The sequence below is a fragment of the Maniola hyperantus genome, chromosome 7 (genome assembly GCF_902806685.2).
Source record: "Maniola hyperantus chromosome 7, iAphHyp1.2, whole genome shotgun sequence".
Lineage (NCBI taxonomy): Eukaryota > Metazoa > Arthropoda > Insecta > Lepidoptera > Nymphalidae > Maniola > Maniola hyperantus.
In genome coordinates, this window is record NC_048542.1 from 14215933 (window position 1) to 14239921 (window position 23989).

The 23989-nt window shown below is 39.2% G+C and overlaps 2 protein-coding genes across 2 annotated transcripts in view; one reads left to right on the forward strand and one right to left on the reverse strand.

Annotated features, from left to right (window-relative positions):
- Nucleotides 1-572: 572 nt before the first annotated feature.
- Nucleotides 573-7732, reverse strand: LOC117984080 (cilia- and flagella-associated protein 53-like). The gene is made up of 8 exons (XM_034970729.2): nt 7490-7732; nt 6001-6151; nt 5088-5271; nt 4282-4460; nt 3920-4096; nt 2599-2811; nt 1634-1737; nt 573-685 (listed from the first exon to the last, which is right to left on the reverse strand). The coding sequence occupies exons 1-8, from the start codon at nt 7600-7602 to the stop codon at nt 598-600; spliced, it is 1209 nt and encodes a 402-aa protein (XP_034826620.2). The 5' UTR covers nt 7603-7732; the 3' UTR covers nt 573-597.
- Nucleotides 7733-19683: 11951 nt separating this feature from the next.
- Nucleotides 19684-23989, forward strand: part of LOC117983570 (pikachurin-like) — a 137218-nt gene continuing 132912 nt past the window's right edge. The window contains exon 1 of the mRNA XM_069499954.1: nt 19684-19915. The gene's annotated coding sequence lies outside the window, so the exon portion shown is untranslated. The remainder of the gene's footprint in view (nt 19916-23989) is intronic.

Consider the following 23989-nt stretch of genomic DNA (forward strand, 5'->3'; position numbering starts at 1 on the left):
CGTTTGTTTGGGTTTGGATCATGGTGGCTGTGGGAGGTAACGGTAAAAAAGTATAAAGTTAATTTTTATATATTTTCATTTATAGCAGTATTAGCAGTATTTAAAATCACGTCATGCATTGCCAGACACTTTGTGGGAACCCCCGCCAGGCACCCTTAAACGTTAATAATTTATTAAATTTTAAAGGTGTCTGGCAGGAGATTGGCACCATACTAAGTGTCTAACAATTGTATGCCGTAATTTCTAATACTATTCTGATGAAAAAAAATTAGACTTTTTACTTTGACGTAAGATTTTCACACCTTTATTAACTTTTATCACAGAATAATATAGTAGTAGGTACTACTTTTATCTCCCAAAGCCACCATGATTCAAACAAACCTTCCCGCCAATGTTGGGGACATAAACAGATAAACTTTCAGCATTTATAAAATAAGGAAGGTCTGCCACACTCTGGCTCTTAGCCCATTCGTTTTTTATTTATACTTTTATTTATTTATTGTTTATGTAATTTGGGCAGAGTGAACGATTTGAGTGACAAATAAAAGACTAATGAGGATGGGTAGATAGGTATTTATTACAATCAAAACCCACAAATTATTTATTGATAAACGGCAGTGAAGAAATCCTGTTGTCGACTTTATGTATCTGCAACATCTTTTTGAACGGATGCACGGGGTTCTCACTGGAAAAATTAGGTTACTTATTACCACCTTATTACAGTGCGATAAGGCTCTCTTGGCACTTGAATGACATTGACAAGGGGGCGCTGTTGGAGAACAAAGGCCAACAAAGGAATATTCAAACAAGAACAAAGGGGACACTTGACGCCAACGTTACAGTGCGACAAGGCTCTCTTGGCACTTGAATGACATTGACAGGGAGGCGCTGTTGGAGAACAAAGGCTTATTAGAATATTCAAACAAGAACAAAGGTGACACTTGACGGCAACGTTAGTTCTGATTTTCACCACACGCCAAGATAGCTTTGTCGCACTGTACTAATTAATTGTTATTATCATCATGTTCCAAGCCATCGTCAACCCACTCTACTGAGAGCACGGGCCTCCTCTCAGAATGAGAAAGGTATAGGGCATAGGCTAATCCCCACTTGGGAGACTTCACACCTTTGAGAACATTATGAAGGACTCTCAAGCATGCAGGTTTCCTCACCATGTATTCCTTCACTGTTAAGGCACAAAATATACCTAAGTATGTATAGGTAATAGTGTTAAATCAAGTGATATATTTTAATAACTTAAAACGGACATATAATTTCGAAAAATTGCGAGCCCTCCGAAACGAGGTGTGTGCCGGGGATCAAACCTCCGATCTTCCTATTAGGAGACGGACGTCTTAACCACTAAGCTATCACGGTTCTCTATCACTAGGGTGCAGTGTACAATAAGTACCCTTATTATAAATGCGAAAGTATGTTTGTTTGTTGGTTTGTTAGTTTGTCCTTCAATCACGTCGAAACAGAGCAACGGATCGAGGTGATTTTTTGCATGGGTATAGTTAAAGTCCTGGAGAGTGACATATTCTACTTTTTATCCCGGGAAATCAAAGAGTTCAACCTAAATCCACGCGTACGAAGTCGCGGGCGGGCATCATCTATTTGTTAATAATTTTACCTTGTATCTAATTGGCCGACTTTATCTTGCATCGCTTCCTTGAACATTATCGCCTTCTTTGTGAACGGTCGCTGTTTTCTTTCCATTCCGTTTAATTCCAGCTCCTGAAAACAACATTTTGTTTACTTCTAAGTTAGGCTTTTAATTAATTTTCTTCTTGGGTGTCTGTCTCGGAGCTAAGGTTATTTTTGTTATTGTTATTATACGCTTTGTTATCAACTGTCTCTATGCGTAACAATTGGGTATTTGACTCCAATTTTTTAGTACTTTATTATAAACTAGGATAAAAATAATGACGTAAACTGAAAAGAAACTAATTAAATCGATCAAATAACAAAAAAGTAATAAGCATTTAAATATTTCTGATTAGACAGAGATAGCGATACAACAGTTTGACGTCACACCTACTAATGCCATAGTAGCTTCATGCGGTTTCATACAAATTTTCGTTTTGCGAGAAAGGGATAGAAAACCCTCCCACTCCAAAATTAAAATGCCTGTAACTTTGTAAATCTTTGTTGGATTTTAATATTTTTTTCAGTGTACCTACGTCATTATTTTTATCCTAGTTTATAACAAAGTAATTTCATTTCATTTCATTTCATTTCATTTCATTTCATTTCATTTCATTTATCAAATTCAAAAGTAGGCAAATACCCAATTGGATACCTACCTACATAATTGACTATAATTATGAAATAGTAATTTGTTATGCAAGGGTGCAAAGATGTTATATTTTTGTCCCGAGAGTTTGTATTGAATTCCGAGCCAGCGAAGGATTCTAAGGTTGAACCACGAGCGAAGTGGTTCAAAGACAGAATCCTGAGCGTAGCGAGGAATTATATAGAATCCCTCGTTACGCCTGGAATTTATCCCGGCCCCCGTAAAGTAAGACAAAGCATTACCCCCATGTTAAATAATCTACTATTGATGATTCAAATAAGCGTTTGTAAAAATTCCCTTACCATAATTGTCTGGTTTTCTCTGATCTGATTGGTCAAAGTATTCTTGTATTCGATCTGCCGTCTCAGTTCTTCATTGGCACTATCAAGGTTTTTGCGCAATTCATTGTATGCCATCCTTTTCACTCTATCCATTGTTGCTTTTCTTTCGTGCTTTTTTGTCTCCAGTTCATGGTTTCTTCTTTCTAAGTAACATTTGTATTCTTGTGCTGCTTTCTGTAATTTCGGTTATAGTCCGTACAAAATGACTTCTGACGAGCCATTTTAAATCTGTGGGTCAACTGTCATGTCAAAAGTACGGTTCAACAATGGGTTCAACCTTGGTTAAACTTTAAAATAAGGACTAAAATCGTACTTTTGACATACCTACCAATTAACGCATAAATTTACAATGGCGCGTGAGTAGTCATTTTGAACGCATAATAAGTTCTTGGGCCATAGGTACATTACCAAAGGTTCTAGTAAGTATTCTCTGGTAGGTACCAGTTCTTGCAGATATAAATTAGAATGTAAAGTGCGAGATGTACAGTACGCGGCCTTTAGAATGACATTTAGGCTTTGTAGAGGCGTTGCCTCTGTCACTCATACCTATGTGACATTTTGTTGGTCTCAACGACCGAGACAGTGCTCTACTAATCTGCTATCTCCTTCTAAAGGTCGATGTACATCACTTTTGGCCGCGTACTGTAGCTCGTCTTATAACTTCATGACATGATAAGAAGGTACATAAATATCTACGGCTGCAATAGCTCGACCTGAATAACTATTTACACTGCGACAAGGCTATCTAGGCGCGTGGCGAAATACGTAACTGACGTTACCGTCAAGTGTCCCTTTCTCGTCCCCTTTGTTCTTGTTTGAATATTCCTCAGAACAAGGTCTATTAGAAGTAGCCCTATTGTGACACTTACTGTTAAAGCGAGATGCTAAATTCAAAAAGCTCTTATTAGAACGTGACAAAATGATTATGTTTTGTCCTTATCACCGTGGCCACTTTTTTTTGTTTGCCAAAATGTATGTGTACGTGAGTATTTGGCAAACAACGTAAAGTGTAGAAGGAATGACATTGATTCACAAGTAAGAAAATCTGTTTGAGCGAGAGGGACTGAGGGGGCCACGCCAGTTGCAAATCTGGACATATCTGTGGAATATTCTAAGCCTTTGTTCACCAACAGCGCCCCCTGTCAATGTCATTCAAGTGCCAAATGAGCCTTGTCGCACTGTATTTACTACGCACCACATAGATTATGGTAACTATTATACAGTTAATAACAGCACCAACGACGCATACTTTTAAACTTAAACGGTCTTAAAAAGTACTCACTAATTTATTGTTTTGTTTTTCCCTTTCAGTTTTTCTGATAATTTCATCGCTTTCTAGTTCGTCTTGTTCCTTCCATTCACACGCTATTCTACTAGCTTCATCCTCTAATTCGTCTGCTATTCTTCTTTCTCGGCTGAAATTCTCTACGAATATATCCTCTCGTATTTTTTGCATTTGCTAAAATATTAAATTAATATGTATGATTAGAAATTAAGCTTATTTCCAACTACGGGATATAAATATGTATTTATAGTCCGTACAATATTGGCGTTCTCAACTTTTTACCAATTGTTTCTCTTAAAAAAATTCAGCTTTGTAGGCAAGGAGGGTGTATATTTTGCAATATGGTTAATTTTTCTTACAATTTCATGTAACTTCTTCTGTTTCTCCCTTCGTAGCTCTTCCATTGCGACGTTTATTGTGTTCAGGTCCATTTCTCTTTCGTGTCTCTTTTCACTGTTTATACGCGATAACTTTATCTGATGACCGTCTATGAAGTTCTGTTTGTTCAGCAGTTGTTGATCCCTTTTCCTCTTGATTGCTGAAAATGTTTTACAGTACATGTTTCATGCATGTTTTACAAATTTACAAGGAATCAAAAGTTTAATTTGCAAGAAGAACAATCGCACTGAGTAGAACTCAGTGAGGGGAGAGGTCTAGCAGTTTGAAAACTTATCCAACAAGTTTTTGTACTGTGCAACATATTAAAAAAAAACTATTTAATACCTACAGTGCGACAAGGCTCTCTTGGCACTTGAATGGCATTGACAGGGGGGCGCTGTTGGAGAACAAAGGCTTAGAATCTGTGCTTAGAATATTCAAACAAAAACAAAGGGGACACTTCACAGCAACGTTAGTTCCGATTTTCGCCACGCGCCAAGATAGCCTTGTCGCACTGTACACCTAAACCTACATACTTGTATCAAGACCCGTACCTACGTCTAATTTCTAAATGAATCAAGGAAACCCTGTTATATTCTAATGACACCATACCAAGCTGTTGGATCTACTTCGATATGCATTTATAGACTTTGGAAAACGCCGAATAATACAATTTTCAAGTTTTGTTTTTATGACGTTAATCGATTAAATTTTTTTAAAGTCATAAACTTCTCCCATCTTTTTGTCTCAAAAGTGATATTCTTGCATTTCTAATCTGTGCAAATACCATCATAGTAATCCTGTTCCATCTTCTTCTTCATTCTTTCCAGTCTTCTGTTTTCTATTGCTCTCTCGTTCTGCAGTGCTTCTTGTCTCTTTCTGTGAGCGCTTGCGATTTGTTCGTCGTATGCCATTCGACGCTCGCGCATTTCTTGTTTTAGCCTTTCTGCTTTTGCTCGTTCTATTTCTTCCTATTGCAGAATAACTATTTTAAGTACCTACATCTTGTAAGTACATTGCCAAAAGTGGGATCTGTAGTTTTATCACATTACTCAACATGTTAAGTATACCTACCTAGTGTAAATAACGTATTTTTTAAAAATCCCGTGGGAACTCTTTGATTGTCCAGGTCTTTAATAACCATGCCAAAATAACGTCGATCTGTTGCTCCGTTGCGACGTGATTGAGGGACAAAAAAACACAAAGTGTGTTACAATATTATATATAGTAGGTAGCGATTTTGAGACCCAGTTGCATGGGTGGTGGTGGGTGATGGGTGGGTTATTTACCAAAAATATAAACCATGAAACAAACTTAAAATCACGTTATTCAAAGCATCTTCCTGTAATAATATGGTCTTTGTTTTAGATGTTTAGAGGGTAGGTATTTGGAGGATAATTTTTTGATTGATTTCATTATTAGCTATCTGTATACAGTATGTGGCAGAAAGTAATGTACAACGGCCTTTAGAATGACATTTCGGCTTTGTAAAGCTTTGTTTCTGTCACTTATACCTATATGATGTTTTGTCGGTCTCAATGACAGATACAATGCTATATATCCGCTATCCCTTCTAAAAGTCGATGTACATTACTTTCTGCGCGTACTGTACCTAAGTTTAGATTAACTTTGCAATTAATGTCTAAGTTTCAAACAATAAGATTGTTTTAAAGCTAAAATTATTTTTAATGCAAACTAACCTTTATTTTGACATCGTTTACAAGAACTTGGTGCCATAATTCATCGACCTCCGCCTGGTTTTGTTCTATCAACTTCTTTTCATGCATTTGCATCTGTTGCATTCTCCGCAAGTCAATCTCGTCTCTCTTTGTGCATCTCATGCCATTAGCTCTATCAATAACAAATATTAATACTCGCCTACTTACATAATCCATAATCCATCTCTACATAGTATAAAATAAAGTCGCGCCCCGTGTCTGTATGTATGTATGTATGTATGAACGCGTAGATCTTTTAAACTACGCAACGAATTTTAATGCGGTTTTCACCAATAGATAGAGTGATTCAAGAGGAAGGTTTATAGCTATAGTTTAACTCTCAAAAAATTAGAGATCCCTAGAAAAATTGAAGTAATGTGAATTAGGTCGGAAAAATCCTTTTTCAGAAAAATTTGAGAGTTTCCGAGGCAATGACACCTCAATGACACCACATTAGTATCTACATTGCACCTATGCGAAGCCGGGGGTCGCTTGTTTATAATAAACGCGAAAGTGTGTCTGTCTTTCTATCTGCTCGCCTTTTACGGCCCATCCGTTTTGACGAAATTTGGCTATAGCTTGCTTCCCGGGGAAGGATATAGGCTACTTTTTATCCCGGAATATTAAAGAGTTTCCATGGGATTTTTAAAAAGCTAAATCCACGCGGACGAAGTCTCGGGCATCATTTAGTACACAAGTACTTACACAAATATCTGGCTTGCCTAACACTAAAATGAACACATTCACCAACTCCAATAACGTGTTAGCGTAGTGGTTGAGGCATCCGCCTCGTAATCGGAGGTCGGGGGTTCAGTCTAGAGGTGTCAAATACAGGTTCATGTGTGTATCACAATATTATCACGTGTTACAGACAAATATTTAATAATTATTAACGTTACATTATTTTGTTACAAAAAAAAATTGCTTGAACCGTGAGGCGCAAGCAGAAAAATGGGTGCAAGCGATTTTCGACCTTATTGACATACGTCAGAAAACAGCATTTTAGCAATCTATGAATTATACTGAGCAAGAATATGACAAAAAACAACTTTCTCATAACCGTCAATAAGGTCGAGATTTGCTTGCACCGATTTCACCGTGAGGCGCAAGCAGATAAATGGGTGCAAGCGATTTCCGACCTTATTGACATAGGGATTTTCAGTCCCGGGCACGCATCTCTAACTTTTCGGAGCTATGTGTGTTTTAAGTAATTAAATATCACTTGCTTTAACGGTGAAGGAAAACATCGTGAGGTAACCTGCACACCTGAGAGTTCTCCATAATGTTCTCAAAGGTGTGTGAAGTCTGCCAATCCGCACTTGACCAGCGTGGTAGACTATGGCCAAACACGTCTTCATTCTGAGGGAGACCCGTGCTCTGTAGTGAGCTGGCGGTGGGTTGATCATGACCATGATGATGAATAGCGTGTTTTCAGAAACTACTTTCATTGCTTTTGCCTTGGTTTACTTACATTTTCTCTCTTTCAAGGGCTTTCAAACATTCACGCTCTTTTTCTTTTTTAATCTCTTCTTCATATTTCTCTATTTTGCTTTCCTTTTCCTTACAATAACCGCATTCAGCCATAGCCTGCTTAGTTTTCAGCCCTCTTAAAAGTTCTGCTTCTTCTTTATCCAACAGGAGTTTAAGTTTTTCCTTTCTGTGTCATAGTTTAATTTCTTCTTCATTTAGTAACATTCTTACTTTCTCACCAGCTCTGTTGATTATCGCTCTGAAAAGATACAGTCTATAATACAAAAAGAAAAGCTGACTGACTGACTGATGACCTACGCACAGCTCAAACTACTGGACGGATCGGGCTGAAATTTGGTATGCAGATAGCTATTATGACGTAGACATCCGTTAAGAAAGTATTTTTGAAAATACAACCCCTAAGGGAGTAAAATAGGGATTTGAAAGTTGTGTAGTCCACGCGGACAGAGTCGCGAGCATAAGCTAGTTTTCAATATGAACTTACTTCTGTAAATGAACTGTATCATAGTCGACTATATCCACAGTTTTCTTCATTTCCTCTACGTTTATCAGAGTTTCCATATTATCGCATTGTTGTCTCATCTAAAATAGAAAAAAAGAGATTAGTAGGAATATTTCATCAGGTGCTTCTAACACTTGAGCACCAGAAGCTGAAGAACATTTTGACACAAAATCGGTTTCAGATAAGTATAAATAAATGTTATGCCAATGGAACATACGATTAAAATCCAGGCCTAACAGCCGACAAGTGGGAACGGGCTGTGACAACTGACAGGCAACGAAAAAAATCCGAAGTTTTAAGGGTTCCTTTTTAGGGTTCCGTACCTCAAAAGGAAAAACGGAACCCTTATAGGGTCACTTTGTTGTCTGTCTGTCTGTCTGTCTGTATGTGTGTCTGTCTGTCAAGAAACCTACAGGGTACTTCCCGTTGACCTAGAATCATGAAATTTGGCAGGTAGGTACATCTCATAGCTGACATGTGGGAAAAAATCTGAAAACCGTGAATTTAGGGTTAGATCACACAAAAAAATTAAATTGTGGTCATGAACTAATAATTAGTATTTTCAACTTTCGAAGTGAGATAACTATATCAAGTGGGGTATCATATGAAAGGGCTTCACCTGTACATTCTAAAACAGATTTTTATTTATTTTTATGCATCATAGTTTTTGAATTATCATGCAAAATATCGAAAAAATACGACTGTAGTACGGAACTTTCATTGCGCGAGCCTGACTCGCACTTGTTTTTTTCCTTTTGGGGTACAGAACCCTAAAAAGGGAATTAACACATTTTACCTACCCTCCAGAAAGGATTGGGATGTCCGAAGTACACGGCCTTCGGTTTGGAGTCATCTCTATTCGTCTTGAGCATCGCTATATAAACTGTCTGCGGGGCCGACCGTGTATCAATCGGCTGTCAGGTGCCAGGATCGCCTCGGCTTTCACTGTGAAATGGTTTGGACATATCGATCCAACTGTTGCTCGGGTAACATTGTTAGGAGATGGAAATTCGACACGCTATATTGACGGATTAGTATTTATAGCTCTAGGTAAATCTGTCAATTTAGGAGTTGCCTAGTGTCAGGTGTTTATTCTGAACCTAGCGTTAAGTACCGGCGAATCGGTGTAGTAACTTTAGGTGGCACCTAACGTCGTTAGTCATCGCCTAAGGGTTGATGAACAATTTTTTTTCGCTAGGCATCTCCTAAATACTTAGGCATCCGATTTAGGCGACTCCGCGTACAGTACCTACACTCTCTGTCACGCATACAGATGTCATATGTCGGTCTCAACGACAGAGACAATGCTCTACAAATCCACTATATCCTTCTATAGATCGATGTACATTATTTTCTGCAGCGACTGTACCTACTCTATTTAATGAGTGGCACGCACAGCGCACTTCAATTTAGTCAATCCACTAAAGTAAATGAAAACAGCTCAATAAATCGGTCGCTGCATTTTCTATAATGGCGGTAGACATGGCGTGCTGCGGCGTTATCTTTATTGCCAGAATACTGGTATGGGCTTAATCATAGAACAGCGCACAATAGGGTACCTACTAATAATGTCCTCCCGACCACATTTTCCGACCGAACAGTGCGTGTTGCCAGTAATGACATATTATATGGATCCGAGACATGGTCGCTAACTATGGGCCTCATAAGAAAGCTAAGAGTCACTCAGCGGGCGATGGAGAGAGCTATGCTTGGAGTTTCTCTACGTGATCAAATCAGAAATGTGGAGATCCGTAGGAGAACTAGAGTAACTGACATAGCTCAATGCGTTGCGAAGCTGAAGTGGCAATGGGCAGGGCACATAGTTCGTAAAACCGACAGACGTTGGGGTCCCAAGCTGCTGGAATGGCGACCTCGCACCGGAAGACGCAGTGTTGGAAGACCCCCCACTAGGTGGACGGACGACATCAGACGAGACTCAGGGAGCCGCTGGATTCAGGCGGCGCAAGACTATAGCGTGTGGAAGTCCCTACAAGAGACCTATGTCCAGCAGTGGACGTCTATACGTTGATGATGATGATGATGATGACCGAATTTCACTTTCAGGGACAAAATCCGGAACAAGGAAATTCGCAGAAGAACAAAAGCGACCGACATAATCTCAAAGGATTACAATGAAGTGGCAATGGGCAGGTCATGTCTGTCGCAGAACCGACGGCCGATGGGACAGAGGTGTTCTGGAGTGGAGACCGAGTAACGGTAAGCGCAGTGTGGTACCTCCAGCCCGCTGGACCGATGACCTGAAGAAGGTGGTGGGGAGCGGATGGATGAGGAAGGCGGAGAACCGTGTTTGGTGGCGCGCTCTTGGAAAGGTCACATCACAACTTCCCATCAGGTGTGATCGGGATCAATCAATCGTTTTCCTATATCAGTACCTATCGTTCTTATAAATGCGAAAGTGTGTTTGTTTGTTGGTTTGTCCTTCAATCACGTCGCAATGGTGCAACGGATTGACGTGATTTTTAGCATGGGTATAGATAAAGACCTGGAGAGTGACATAGGCTACTTTTTATCCCAGAAAATCAAAGAGTTCCCACGGGTTTTTTAAAAAACCCAATTCCACGAGGACGAAGTCGCGGGCATCAGCTAGTAGTGGATGAAAACAAAAGAGGTCGCCAGTCATTTTCCATCAAGATCGTTGCTAAGTAAAGATATTCCAAAAAGTAAAAATAAATGTAGGCGTACCTGAAATAAGACCTAAAAAACAAAATGTAGGACAAGCTTTGAAGCAGATTGAGAGTGACTTAAAGAAACATTCGACAAATATTAACAAACACTGGAGGCGAAAATCTGGAAATGTCAGCGGCGAAATGAAAAGCTGAGAATTAGGTATGCTATCTAGGTATTTAGGACGGTGTTTTTCTTTTTTAGGGTTCCGTACCTCAAAAGGAAAAACGGAACCCTTATAGGATCACTTTGTTGTCTCTCTGTCTGTCCGTCTGTCTGTCAAGAAACCTACATTGTACTTTGCTACTTTCCCGTTGACCTAGAATCATGAAATTTGGCAGGTAGGGAGATCTTATAGCTGACATTTGGGGAAAAAATCTGAAAACCGTGAATTTAGGCTTACATCACACAAAAAAAATTAAATTGTGTTCATGAACTAATAATTAGTATTTTCAATTTTCTAAGTAAGATAAAGCTATATCAAGTGGGGTATCATATGAAAGGTCTTCACCTGTGCATTCTAAAACAGATTTTTATTTATTTTTATGCATCATAGTTTTTGAATTGTCGTGCAAAATGTCGAAAAAATACGACTGTAGTACGGAACCCTCGTTGCGCGAGCCTGACTCGCACTTGGCCGGTTTTCTACTTTAATACTACAGACAGGGACGTATTTACCTTAGGGGCAAAAGGGGCCAAGGCTCTAGGCGGTATGCTGCGATGGGCGGTGTAGAGCTGCACTCCTCGTAGCCTGCTGCCTCGGCTAGATATCCTCTTTAGTCAATTCCCAAATCAGGCATACAGTACGCGACAGAAATTAATGTACACCGGCCTTTAGAATGACATTTCGGCTTTGTGGAGCGTTGTCTCTGTCACTTATATCTATATGACGTTTTGTCGGTCTCAACGACAGAGACAATGCTCTACAAATCCGCTATATCTTTCTAAAGGTCGTTGTAAATTATTTTCTACCGCGTAATGTACTTGATAGTAATGTGAAGAAAGAAAGAGCCAGCCAACAAAGTGAAAAAGCTTCAAAAGTACGTCAGGGTCAAAAATACACTCCTGACCCCAAATAATACTTAGTATTTTCTAGTTTTAAATACTTCCTACAAAACCATTACAGTACACGGCAGAAAGTAATGTACATGGACCATTTAGAAGGAGATAGCTGATTTGTAGAGCATTGTCTCTTTCGTTGAGACCGACGATACGTCATATAGGTACGAGTGTCAGAGCTAACGATCTACAAAGCCGAAATGTCATTCTAAAGGCCGATGTACATTACTTTCTGCCGCGTAAGTAGGTACTGTAATTATTTTTATTCGTGCAAGTGTACCAATGTACCAATAAACACGCCAGACTCTCGTATTTATTCACACCTGGCTACGATAATGGGGCGGAAGGGAATCCTTAGTAAATTTCATTTTTAATTAAGCTCCATTCCATTCCATTATTTAATTACGAAGGTCACATTACAGCTCGCGCCTCGACTAAATTAATCAATTTCGACCCTAGGTATATTACGCGACAGGTCGAGATGGCGCCCGCACGTCACTTGCGCTCGCCCGCACCAGGTTAGCGCGGGGACTGTGCGGCTATGCAGGGCGTCCCCACTCCAATTGCCATCTTGACCTGTCGCGTACTATAAAATGCTACGCTTTTACAATGACAGTCATCATCATCATTTCAACCCACCGTCGGCGCACTACTGCGTGAGTCATTAAGGAAGGCATGCAGGTTCTTTCACCGTTAAAGCAACTGCCTAAAAAGCGCAAGTATTATTAAAAACCAGCCAAGTGCGAGTCAGGCTCGCGCAATGAGGGTTCCGTACCTACTACAGTCGTATTTTTTAGACATTTTGCAGGATAATTCAAAAACTATGATACATAAAAATAAATAAAAATCTGTTTTAGAATGCACGGGTGAAGACCTTTCATATGATACCCCACTTGATATAGTCACTCACTTCGAAAGTTGAAAATACTAATTATTAGTTCATGACCACAATTTAATTTTTTTTATGTGATGTAAGCCTAAATTCACGGTTTTCAGATTTTTCCCCAAATGTCAGCTATAAGATCTACCTACCTGCCAAATTTCATGATTCTAGGTCAGCGGGATGTACCCTGTAGGTTTCTTGACAGACAGACGGACAGACAGACAGACAACAAAGTGATCCTATAAGGGATCCGTTTTTCCTTTTGAGGTACGGAACCCTAAAAATGTACGTGTATCTACTTTTGTAACACACTGTAGATAGATACATATCTAAATATTTTCCATCTGCATTCTGCATGCAATGTTACCCCATAATTAGTACATCTCAGGACTCGTAGCGCTACAGTCATTATGCATTTAGGTAACATCGTATTATCCACTCGCTTTGCTTCATAGGCTCACGCTGCATGAGTGGTAGAATGACTGCGATAAGCTATGGCGTTAAGTGGCTAAAGTTGCTTTTATGCTCGCTTTCTTTCATAGACTGAGGATTATCCATAACGATACTTTTATAAATAAGTACCTACTAATAATATAAAAATCAATCCTAATCCCGGAAAACCAAAGAGTTCTCTCGGCTTGAAAAAATCCACGCGGTCGAACAAGTCAATGGGTCGAACTCGCATTTCCACTAGAGTGATAACACATTATGAGGGAATTTTCTGAAGTAGTTAACCTCGTTTCACACACTTCTTTCACAGGTAGAATGGTAACTGATTATGAGTTTATTTTTTTACAGCTAACGTCTTTTACACTCTCCTTTTTCCAGCCAAATGACAAGATGATTACCTAAATGATGAGATTTGAGAATATCATATACATAACATGTGGTAACTGGTAATCAATAATGAATGAGCGTAATTTATTAGTAAGAACCGAACTCATGATTATTACATACTAGCTGATGCCCGCGACTTTGTCTGCATGGAATTAGGTTTTTTAAAAATCCCGTGGGAACTCTTTTATTTTCCGGGATAAAAAGTAGCCTATGTCACTCTGCAGGTCTTTATCTATACCCATGCAAAAAATCACGTCAATCCGTTGCACCGTTGCGACGTGATTGAAGGACAAACCAACAAACCAATAAACCAACAAACAAACACACTTTCGCATTTATAGTAAGGGTACTGATTAGGTATAAATTATACGTGTTTTAAATATATAACGGGTACATACCACCATTAATTTGGCGTTTTTATTTGTTGGTATTTCAACCCATTCGCACGGGTCGTGGTCACGACGGGACTGCGGTGCTGCGAGAGATGAAGCTGAGCTGTCAAGGGCAGTAGCGAACTACCCTCTTTCTTGTTCTTTTCGCTGGAACTACACGAGCTGTCCGACAAAACCACGTCGTGACCACGATCGAGCAATTGGGTTGAAATATGGACAAATGAAAACGCCAAATTAATCGTGGTACCTGTTATCTACATTATGTCGTTAAACCACGAAATAAGCTTAAATTATTAAATTATACGTGCGCTGTAGAATCATAAGTGGTTTATCAGATAATTTTCCTGTTTCCTAACCCACTTTACAGCTCGCTAATTTGCATATTAGAACCTATTCAGTAAGTAGGTATAAATTACTAACACATGTTCCACTCAGAACTCTTGTTCTAATGAACACCTCTAAGCAATATTTGTTCAGTTTGATTAATTAACTAAGATGTAAGTAAACAAATACCTATATAGATTCGTTTATTTTAATAATTAATTTCTGTAGGGAGTTAAATACGGTGTAGACACAATATATCTATATAGTCTATATAATAGTATAAAATAAAGTCTCTTCCCGCTGTCTGTATGTATAAACGCGTAGATCTTTTAAACCACGCAACGGCTTTTAATGCGGTTTTCACCAATGGATAGAGTGATTCAAGAGGAAGGTTTATAGGTATAGTTTAATATTAGTTTCTGTTAATTTGTTGAAATATGACGATATTTGATCAAAATGTCGGAAGAATCACTCTGATATACCACATTAGTATCTATAATTGCACCCATGCGAAGCCGGGGCGGGTCGCTAGTGTAGTATATTCTTTCCGACTTATGATATTGAGTTATTTCGTGGTTCAACGACATATTTCAATGTAGATAACGGGTACATACTACGATTAATTTTTGTTTTTATTTGTCGATATTTTATCCCAATTGCACGCCATCACCCGTGCAATCGGGTTGAAATATCGACCGGCAAAGCGCGAGTCAGCGACTCGCAATTTGCCGGTTTTTCTTTTGCATTACCTAGTCATGCCTATCGTTGGTGGCCATTACTAGTAATTTTAGGTAAGTACCTAATTACCAACGCTAAATTGTGGTAGGTATAGTTATATTTTTAATGACTGCATTAGTGCAATGCTACGCAAACGTATCCCGTCTAAAATTCCAAGTTAAGCACTCTGTGTTCCAAAGCTATCCCATAATTACTTGCACGCGAGACTAATACATTAATTACAAAAGTGTGTTACCGGCAAATTCCTCCACTCTCTGGAGCCTGGCTACACTGCACTTCACTGCTCGGTCATTTATTCAACTAAGTATCTCGAATAATTAATCAAAACTAATATAGGGCCTTGGCCCCATAATATAAACACCTTAAAAATCGTTTGAAGAACTATTATGTATCTTTTTTTGCATTACTTAGTCATGTCTTTCTTTTGCCATTGCTAGTAATTTTAGGTAAGTACCTAATTACCAACGCTAATTAGTATAATGTGTGTAGGTAATATTTTAATGACTGCATTAAGTAGTGCAAGTGCTACATAAACGTATCCCGTCTAAAATTTCAAGTTAAACGCTCTGTGTTCCAAAGCTATCCCATAATTACTTGCACGCGAGACAAATACATTAATTACAAAAGTGTGTTACCGGGAAATTCCTCCTCTCTCTGGAGCCTGGATGCACTGCACTTCACTGCTCGGTCATTTATTCCACTAAGTATCTCGAGTAATTAATCACTACTAATACCGAAAGGGTCTTGGCCCCATAATATAAACACCTTAAAAATCGTTTGAAGAACTATTATGTATCTTTTTTTGCATTACTTAGTCATGTCTTTCTTTTGCCATTGCTAGTAATTTTAGGTAAGTACCTAAATACCAACGCTAATTTGTATAATGTGTGTTGTGAAGGTAATATTTTAATGACTGCATTAAGTAGTGCAAGTGCTACATAAACGTATCCCGTCTAAAATTCCAAGTTAAGCGCTCTGTGTTCCAAAGCTATCCCATAATTACTTACACGCGAGACTAATAAATTAATTACAAAAGTGTGTTACCAGGAAATTCCTCCTCTCTGGAGCCTAGATGCACTGCACTTCACTGCTCGGTCATTTATTCAACTAAGTATCTCGAATAATTAATCACTACTAATAACTACTGTACTAACTTCAGAGTTACATTTGAGTAATAGGGTCTTGGACTTTAGTAATAAAATGTCACAATCCGTAAACGTAAATTTTTTCAATTTTATAACAATAATAAATTAATTTCTGCGGAAAAATATTTGTCGTCATGTAGCGTCATTGTGTCAAAAACTTGTATAAGTATGCGTACCTACACTTTTGAGGTTGAATATAGAGAATTCAACCTACCTATATTCTGATTTCTGTGTTAAAGTTGTTTGACGCCAGTGAGATCGAAGGTTAGATTAATGGTCATGGGTTCATGTGTCCAATCGCATAGTTTATTGCGGGCCCGTGGCATTAACACGCACTGTGCGAATCGGTCCAATCTATCTTATTATGATACGTGAGAAAATACATGAGTTTTTGACTCTCATATCGGTTTCTTACACATTTTCCTTACAAAGAGAAATAGTTACCTATTAAATAAAATTAGTAAAATGACTAAGTAGTAGAGTTCGCGATAGGTCGAAATGGCAATCGGGGTATGAGGGGGGCGCAATCCCGCACAAGTCAGATGTTTGTACCTAAGTTGTAACTTAATTAAGGGTACAATATTGAGCAATCTAGCTCTCTACAGACCTACACTGTTTCCGCTTTAGCTATAGACTGGCTACATGTGTGATTCTAACTTTATCGTGCGATGTATTTCACTACAGAGCACGGGTCTTCTCTCAGAGTAGAAGGGTTTCTGGCCAAGTGCGGATTGGCAGACTTCACACACCTTTGAGAACATTATGGAGAACTCTCAGGCATGCCGGTTTCCTCACGATGTTTTCCTTCACCGTTAAATCATGTAATATTTTAATTACTTAAAAACGCACATAACTCCGAAAACTTAGAGGTGCGTGCCCGGGATCGAACCCCCGACCTCCGATTGGAAGGCGGACGTCCTAACCACTAGGCTACCACAGCTTCATTTGTATTTCAACACAACTTACTAATTTAACGTCTATGTTGATTTAGGGAAAGTTGAGTGAATAGACTTAATATTATACAGATGTTGACTTAGGACTATATCTATGGATATCTAGGCAGTTACCTAACTAGTTAGTGCGTACTATTGATTCCTCTAAGTGATCGATATTATTATCGATCACTTAAGCCATGGGTTTTCTTTGTAGAACTATTTTAATACCGTAAGTACCATGCTAGCCTAATGTGTAAGATGTGATAGCGTCCGCCTCCTAATCGGCTTGAGCTCGGGGGTAGGTTAATCCTAATCCTAATCCTACTAATATTATAAACGTGAAAGTGTGGATGTTTGGATGTTTGTTACTCAATCACGCAAAAACGGCTGAACGGATTTGGAATGGGGATAAATTATACCCTTTTTTAGGGTTCCGTACCTCAAAAGGAAAAACGGAACCCTTATAGGATCACTTTGTTGTCTGTCTGTCTGTCTGTCAAGAAACCTACAGGGTACTTCCCGTTGACCTAGAATCATGGTCAATCATAGGCAGGTAGGTAATTCTTATAGCTGACATTTGGGGAAAAATCTGAAAACCGTGAATTTAGGGTTAGATCACACAAAAAAAATTAAATTGTGGTCATGAACTAATAATTAGTATTTTCAACTTTCGAAGTGAGTGACTATATCAAGTGGGGTATCATATGACAGGTCTTCACCTGTACATTCTAAAATAGATTTTTATTTATTTTTATGCATCATAGTTTTTGAATTATCGTGCAAAATGTCGAAAAAATACGACTGTAGTACGGAACCCTCATTGCGCGAGCCTGACTCGCACTTGGCCGGTTTTTTTTCTCGTGAGTAAATCCATCATGGATACCATCACGGGGGTGCACAGTGGCTATGTCGGATTCCTACCGACTAAAAACTTTACGAAGTTCCACGCCACCGCTAACGACGGAGCACAAGGGAGGGCCATTCCCTCTCCACGTTCCCCATCCTCAACTTCTCCCTCGCCCGTCACCAAACTTGAAAGGCGAGAGACCGGTGGGGCAGCCAGTGTTTGGATGGGCGATGAAACACTCATCACCAACCACCCACCACAGCCACACCCTCCGCTCCTGGGGCTATGCCCCATGGGTGCGTCTACTGCGCCCTCTACTCACTCAGAGCGACGCGCGGACAACACCCCCTCCCTGCCAGGTTAATTAGCCATGGCTAACAATATCCCATGAAGAGAAATTGTTAACCATGTTACCAGGGTACACCGGCCTAAGCGCTGCTTTTCCCCCGGAAGGGACTCGCAACACTCGGGCACAAAGGGAGGTTACCTGGCTGGTACTCCAGATAGTTTATACCCTGGATTAACACATAAGCTACTTTTTATCCCGGAAAATCATAGAGTTCCCGCGGGATTTTGATAAATGTAAATCCACGCGGACGAAGTCGCGGGCATCAGCTAGTAGGTATTTTATAAGGGTTGCTTTTTCCTTTTGAGCTATGGAACCTCAAAAACAGTGTAAAACAACTTGTCCATTGAATCAGGCCACAATAACCATCAGGTATCTACTGTGGGCGTCCGGTTTGCATTGAGGGCACAATTTGATCTGTCCGGCATATTGCGTTTAGTGCGCCCGGCGAGGGTGGGTAAGGGCGACGACATAATGCACAGGAAAAATATCGCGATCCTGGGGAACGAAATCTATTGTGCCGAAAGCAATTAGAGATTGAATGGTGTATTACATCCTTAATCTACTCCCTGGGCATAAAATCGAGTGTTTTAAGCTAAAAGAAAATTAAGGAGACTTTTCTGGGATCTTTTTTCGTTCTCGAAACGCTATTTAATCAAAGACCAGACAAAAGATTATTAAGTATTATAATAATAGGCTGTGATAATAAGGTGTACAAACAAATCTTAATATATAAAAGGAAAAGGTGGCTGACTGACTGACTGACGGATCAGGCCGAAATTTGGCATGCAGATAGCTAATGCTGCATCATCACTTACCACGGTCTGATTACAGCCAAGCGCTGGTCTATATTACAAAAACGCCTCGTCCACCTCTTAAACACGCATATCCTCTTGCACGCAATCCATCCATCTTTCCTTTATACAGATCGATACTGTGGAGAATTATCCGAGGATTGTATGGTGTGTAAGTTGAAAGAAAAAGCACCTGACTGTGGTGGAGGAAGACACTCAACTAAGTTTAGCTTTGCCAGGGGCTGCAACATTCTAGTAAAGAGAATAATATGACAAGCTTTGTGCAAATTGCCAATAGATTTTTAGTGACGGATAGGAATTCAAAGATATAATTACCTAGGTAAACAAATAGTGGAATTAATTAATTAAATCACCAATGTAGAATATAGACTAGGCTGTTTCTTTTTCATTTAACGTTGTTTATGCATAGATTATCCGACAATTTAATTAAGCATCGGAAACAAAGAAAAACGAAAGTTGATTAAAAAAATACTCCGCGATACAAAACAAACGGTAATGGAGCGCCATTTTATTAAAATCGGCCATTTTGAAATTGGATTTCGCGATTTAAAGAGGTTTCTTCACTTCAAATTCGGGTGATCAATTTTCTGGCCTAATCGCGGATGAACAATGAGGAATGACCTTAAGGAGGCGTGAGGCGCATGCGTAGAGGAACCCTGGCAAACTGTCATGGCAGCTCAGTATAGTATCGACGCCAAGCCGTCGCGCGTAGTTTTTCTAACGCGGTAAATACATATCTACTCATTTCAGTGGCTATTCGTCTCCGTATATCATAATTAACTGATTTCTGTGCTTGTGTGTATGTGTGACAATTGTTCTGGACAAGTGTAAGGTGGTGTAAACTGGTTAGTACCTGAAGGAACCGGTTTCATCCGGATAGAACCGCTTGGAATAAGCTGTAAGTAGTTCAGAGAATTTTTTGAGCAAGACGCACGTATTCCTGTATTTTGACGACTCTTTATATACCTTATAGTTATAACTATAAGTTCACGACTGCGTCTGATTGTAACATAATCTTGAATAAGAAAACCTAAGGAATTTACTGAGGAATTGTGACCAATATTAAGCAAGGCGTACCTATCAAAATAATATACTTCACAGGTTTCTACGTACGCCTTTTTGTTTTTCAGCTAAGTATCTCTAGTTAACTGAACAAAACTAAATGTAAGCTAGCTTATAGGCTTTGAAACATTGCAATATTATCTTGTTTTTGGACTACAAAGTACAAACTAACTAATTCAACACACTTCTTCTTCGAGATTAAATCATGCATCGGCTTCTTTTGCTTCTAATGACTCTACCGAAAAACCAACAAAGAGAGTAAAGACTGAATTTCGAAATTAAAATGCGTAGTTTACTTATTTTTTGGTAAATTAAAACTACCTGACTATTCATAAATTCTATTCTAATTCTATTCTATTCTTTGATGTACCTACATAATCGATGAACTTTGGACGTGTTTTTTAAAAAACGTTCTAGCCCACAATCAAGTCAAAATAATTGATATACTTAGGTACCTATTACTTACTATGAACAAAGAAACTAATTAACTACCTGAACGATTACGGTGAAATAACATGTGGCACAGCAAAAACACATCCTGCGATGTATTTGGACTTTTTTTGTTGTCTTCGCATGACGAAGAAGGAGAACGGAAGGAATAATATAAACATCTTCACATGATGTCTCAGTTGCTCAATGGTAAAAGGGCGCGTTCATATTCAAAGGTCCGTAGGTTCAAACCTCATCTATTGGTCTATTTTTTTTAAAGCCATTAAATGACTAATATTCCCCTTTCAATCCAACTAAGCGTCAAGCTTGTGCTAGGATTAGGTACGACATTAGTGCAACGGGCGGGGTTTGAACCGTCAACCTTTCGGTTTTCAGTCCACTCCTATACCCGTTGAGCTATTGAGGCTCAACGGTTATTGTATATTGTCATCTGACTATCCCTACCTACAGTACAAGACAGGTCGAGATGGCAATCGGGGTGGGGACTCCCGCACACCCGCTCAGCTTCGGTGCAGGATAGCGTGGGTGACGTGCGGGTATGTGGTTTGTCCCCCCGCCTCATACCCCGATTGCCATCTCGACTTGTCGCGTACTATACCTATTGATTTATTGACACCATTGAAGACCTCCATGATGTGATGGTAAGCGCTGTGGCCTTGTAAGTGAGAGGTCAAGGCGATAGGGGAATTTATGATAATTTTTACATAGGTATAGTTCAGTTCACCTGTCTGGTCTGGTGGGAGGTCAGTTAGCTGGCATTGGCTACTTACCAGTTTATGTCGTCAAGCGATTTGACGACATAAACAGATTCCGGCATACCGCGTATAGGCATCGATATGTTCACTGTTCAGAAATATGCTGGACAAAAGCCTTCTCAGCTGATGTAAGTAGGAGTTTGGAATTTGGAGCTTGGACCCCCTTGCTCCAGTCAGCTAGCATCAGAAAGATGGTTTTTTTGGCATTGGGTATCCGGCAGTTGTAAGTAAAAGTGCATGTGTAGTTCTTAAGGGGACTCAGTTCGGTGCTTTCTTCATACAAACGTAGGAGGGAAATTACAACAATATTCGATATTGTACGCACAAAACTATGATTTATATCGATTTATCTCATCATTATCTAGGTTTATTGATAAATAAAACATTGAAAAAAATATAGATTTAAAAGTTACGAGGCTCAAAAGATTCCTATTTTAACACTAAATTAATGACAACTTTGGGCGTAAATAAATAAGATTAGGGATATGAAAATTCTAAAACAATTTATCATTGGACGTAGTTTATTTATTCATTAGTTGAAATAATTTTACTTTGCAAACATAAATTCAGCAGTTTTTTCTCAAAAATACTTTTCCTGAACCCTTTTCGCGCGCTTGATTTTGGTGAAAATCATCGTGCCTCTCAACTTTCTCGTACAATGTCAAGTGAAAAGCAAACATGTTACCCACGTGCGCTGCCAATTTCGGTCGAGCGTCCTGCGTCACCTTAAGGCGATATGCGTCCCAAAAGCGGCGTTTACACACATTTCGGATGTTTAAAGAATCAAGTTTTGACTTAAAAAATTACAAATTTGCTTAATTATTTTTTAATACTTATTATAAAAATTAAAGATATTCTTAGTGGATTACGAGAGCCAAAACACGATTGGCACAATTTGGCTCGATACAAAAAAATCGCGAAGTTTCCCTAAAAATACGCATATTTTACACGACCATTAGGAGAAAAACCAGTTTTATTCGATTGATATAAACCGATTTCAATAAAATTTCGTATTTACGTTCAACGTTTAATACACTAAGAGATTACGGTATTATTTTATGGTAACAGAGCACATAGAATTTTAAATATAAATATTTATAAAAAGCGTGCTACAAATAGAGACAACGCTCTACAAAGCCAAAATGTTTAGTTTAGCCGATGTATCTCGCGTACTGTACCTAAGATTTCATTACGATTTATTTGAATATGATTATTTTTTGCTCACACAAAGCTCATAAAGGTGTACGTTTAGCTCCTCATTATACCAGATATTCAGGAACGGGAGTAAGTAGTCCCCGGATAAAGCCATTCTGCGAAGGCTACCGCAAATTTATTCATTGGATCGTCCAACGAACTCTCTTTTTGCTCCAAGCGAAAATATCTATAGAGCTTAAACCTTTATTACCTTCCCTACTTTACGTTCATTTAACCGCTAATCCTATAAATGAATTGAGATAAAAATAATACGAATTTTCGGCTGGCTACTAAGGCTCAACGCACACCTGCGGAGTGGAGTGAAGCAAAGGCGCAACATCTGCATTTACTTTGGTATCTTCTTATATACAAACTTCCCGCGTGTTCCTTGAGTCGCCGTCATATTTGGTTTTCATTATACCAACTTCTAGCATGTGTTAAAGAGCATAGGTAGTATCTAAATCTAAATAAGGAAAAGGTGACTGACTGACTGAATGATCTATCAACGCACAGCTCAATCTACTATACGGATCGGGCTGAAATTCGGCATGCAGATAGCTATTATGACGTAGGCATCCGCTAAGAAAGGATTTTTAACCCCTTAAATTTCAACCCCTTAAGGGTTGAAATTTATGTAGTCCTCGCAGACGAAGTCGTGAGCATAAGCTAGTTGGTTATAAAAAAGATTAAGTTCCCGTCCCCCCTTCGTCCTAAAATTCACAACCTCCGTGAGTTCTGAAAAGTGTAGAGTGCTGAACTCCGCTAGGTAATCGGTGAATAGGACATAAAATAGCTCAAACAGAGCCGCAAGTGCTGGACGAAACGCATCTTCAGCAGCATACCTGTGATTAACCTATAGGCATAAGCAGCGACAAGGATGAGTCTAATATTGACGGAATAGAGTGTTTGAGTAAATACTTGTGCACTATAATATTACAGGCATCTCCTGCGCAGTTGGTTATAACTTATATCTCAGTAGAAATTTGCTGCCGGGGCCGAAATTCGAACAGGAAAAAAGGCGTATGCTGCTACCGCTGTAACTCGATTTTTCAGTACAGTGCGACAAGGCTCTCTTGTCACTTGAATGACATTGACAGGGGGGCGTTGTTAGAGAACAAAGGCTTAGAATATTCAAACAAGAACAAAGGAGACACGTAACGGCAACGTTAGTTCCGATTATCGCCACGCGCCAAGGTAGCCTTGTACTGATAAATGACAATCTTGCGGCCTTTCCGGCCACGCAGACTTTTGCGCCTACTGCAGATTCTGAAGCAGTGTGCGATGTCCTTAAGATAATCGTTCTGAATAATGTTTGCTGTTGACATACGTAAATCCATAGACAGCGCAAAAGTTGAACAACTTCGCAAACACACCTTGCTAAGGTTTCACCACACCCTAAAAGAAAGGGGCTCGGTATTCTGAGATATTAAATGGCGTAACTCCACCGTAACTCGGAACTTCGTATGGGATCGATAGGAGAGCAGGCGATTGGGTGGCATACGTTTTGCAAA

Bases quoted from the DNA above. Each gene is read 5' to 3' on its own strand.
- LOC117984080 (XM_034970729.2), bottom strand. From the start codon at position 7,602: ATGGCTGAATGCGGTTATTGTAAGGAAAAGGAAAGCAAAATAGAGAAA. The intron at 6,152-7,489 runs GTAAGTAAACCA...TGTTATTGATAG, and splicing joins GCCCTTGAAAGAGAGAAAAT to AGCTAATGGCATGAGATGCA. The intron at 5,272-6,000 runs GTTAGTTTGCAT...ATTCTGCAATAG, and splicing joins TAAACGATGTCAAAATAAAG to GAAGAAATAGAACGAGCAAA.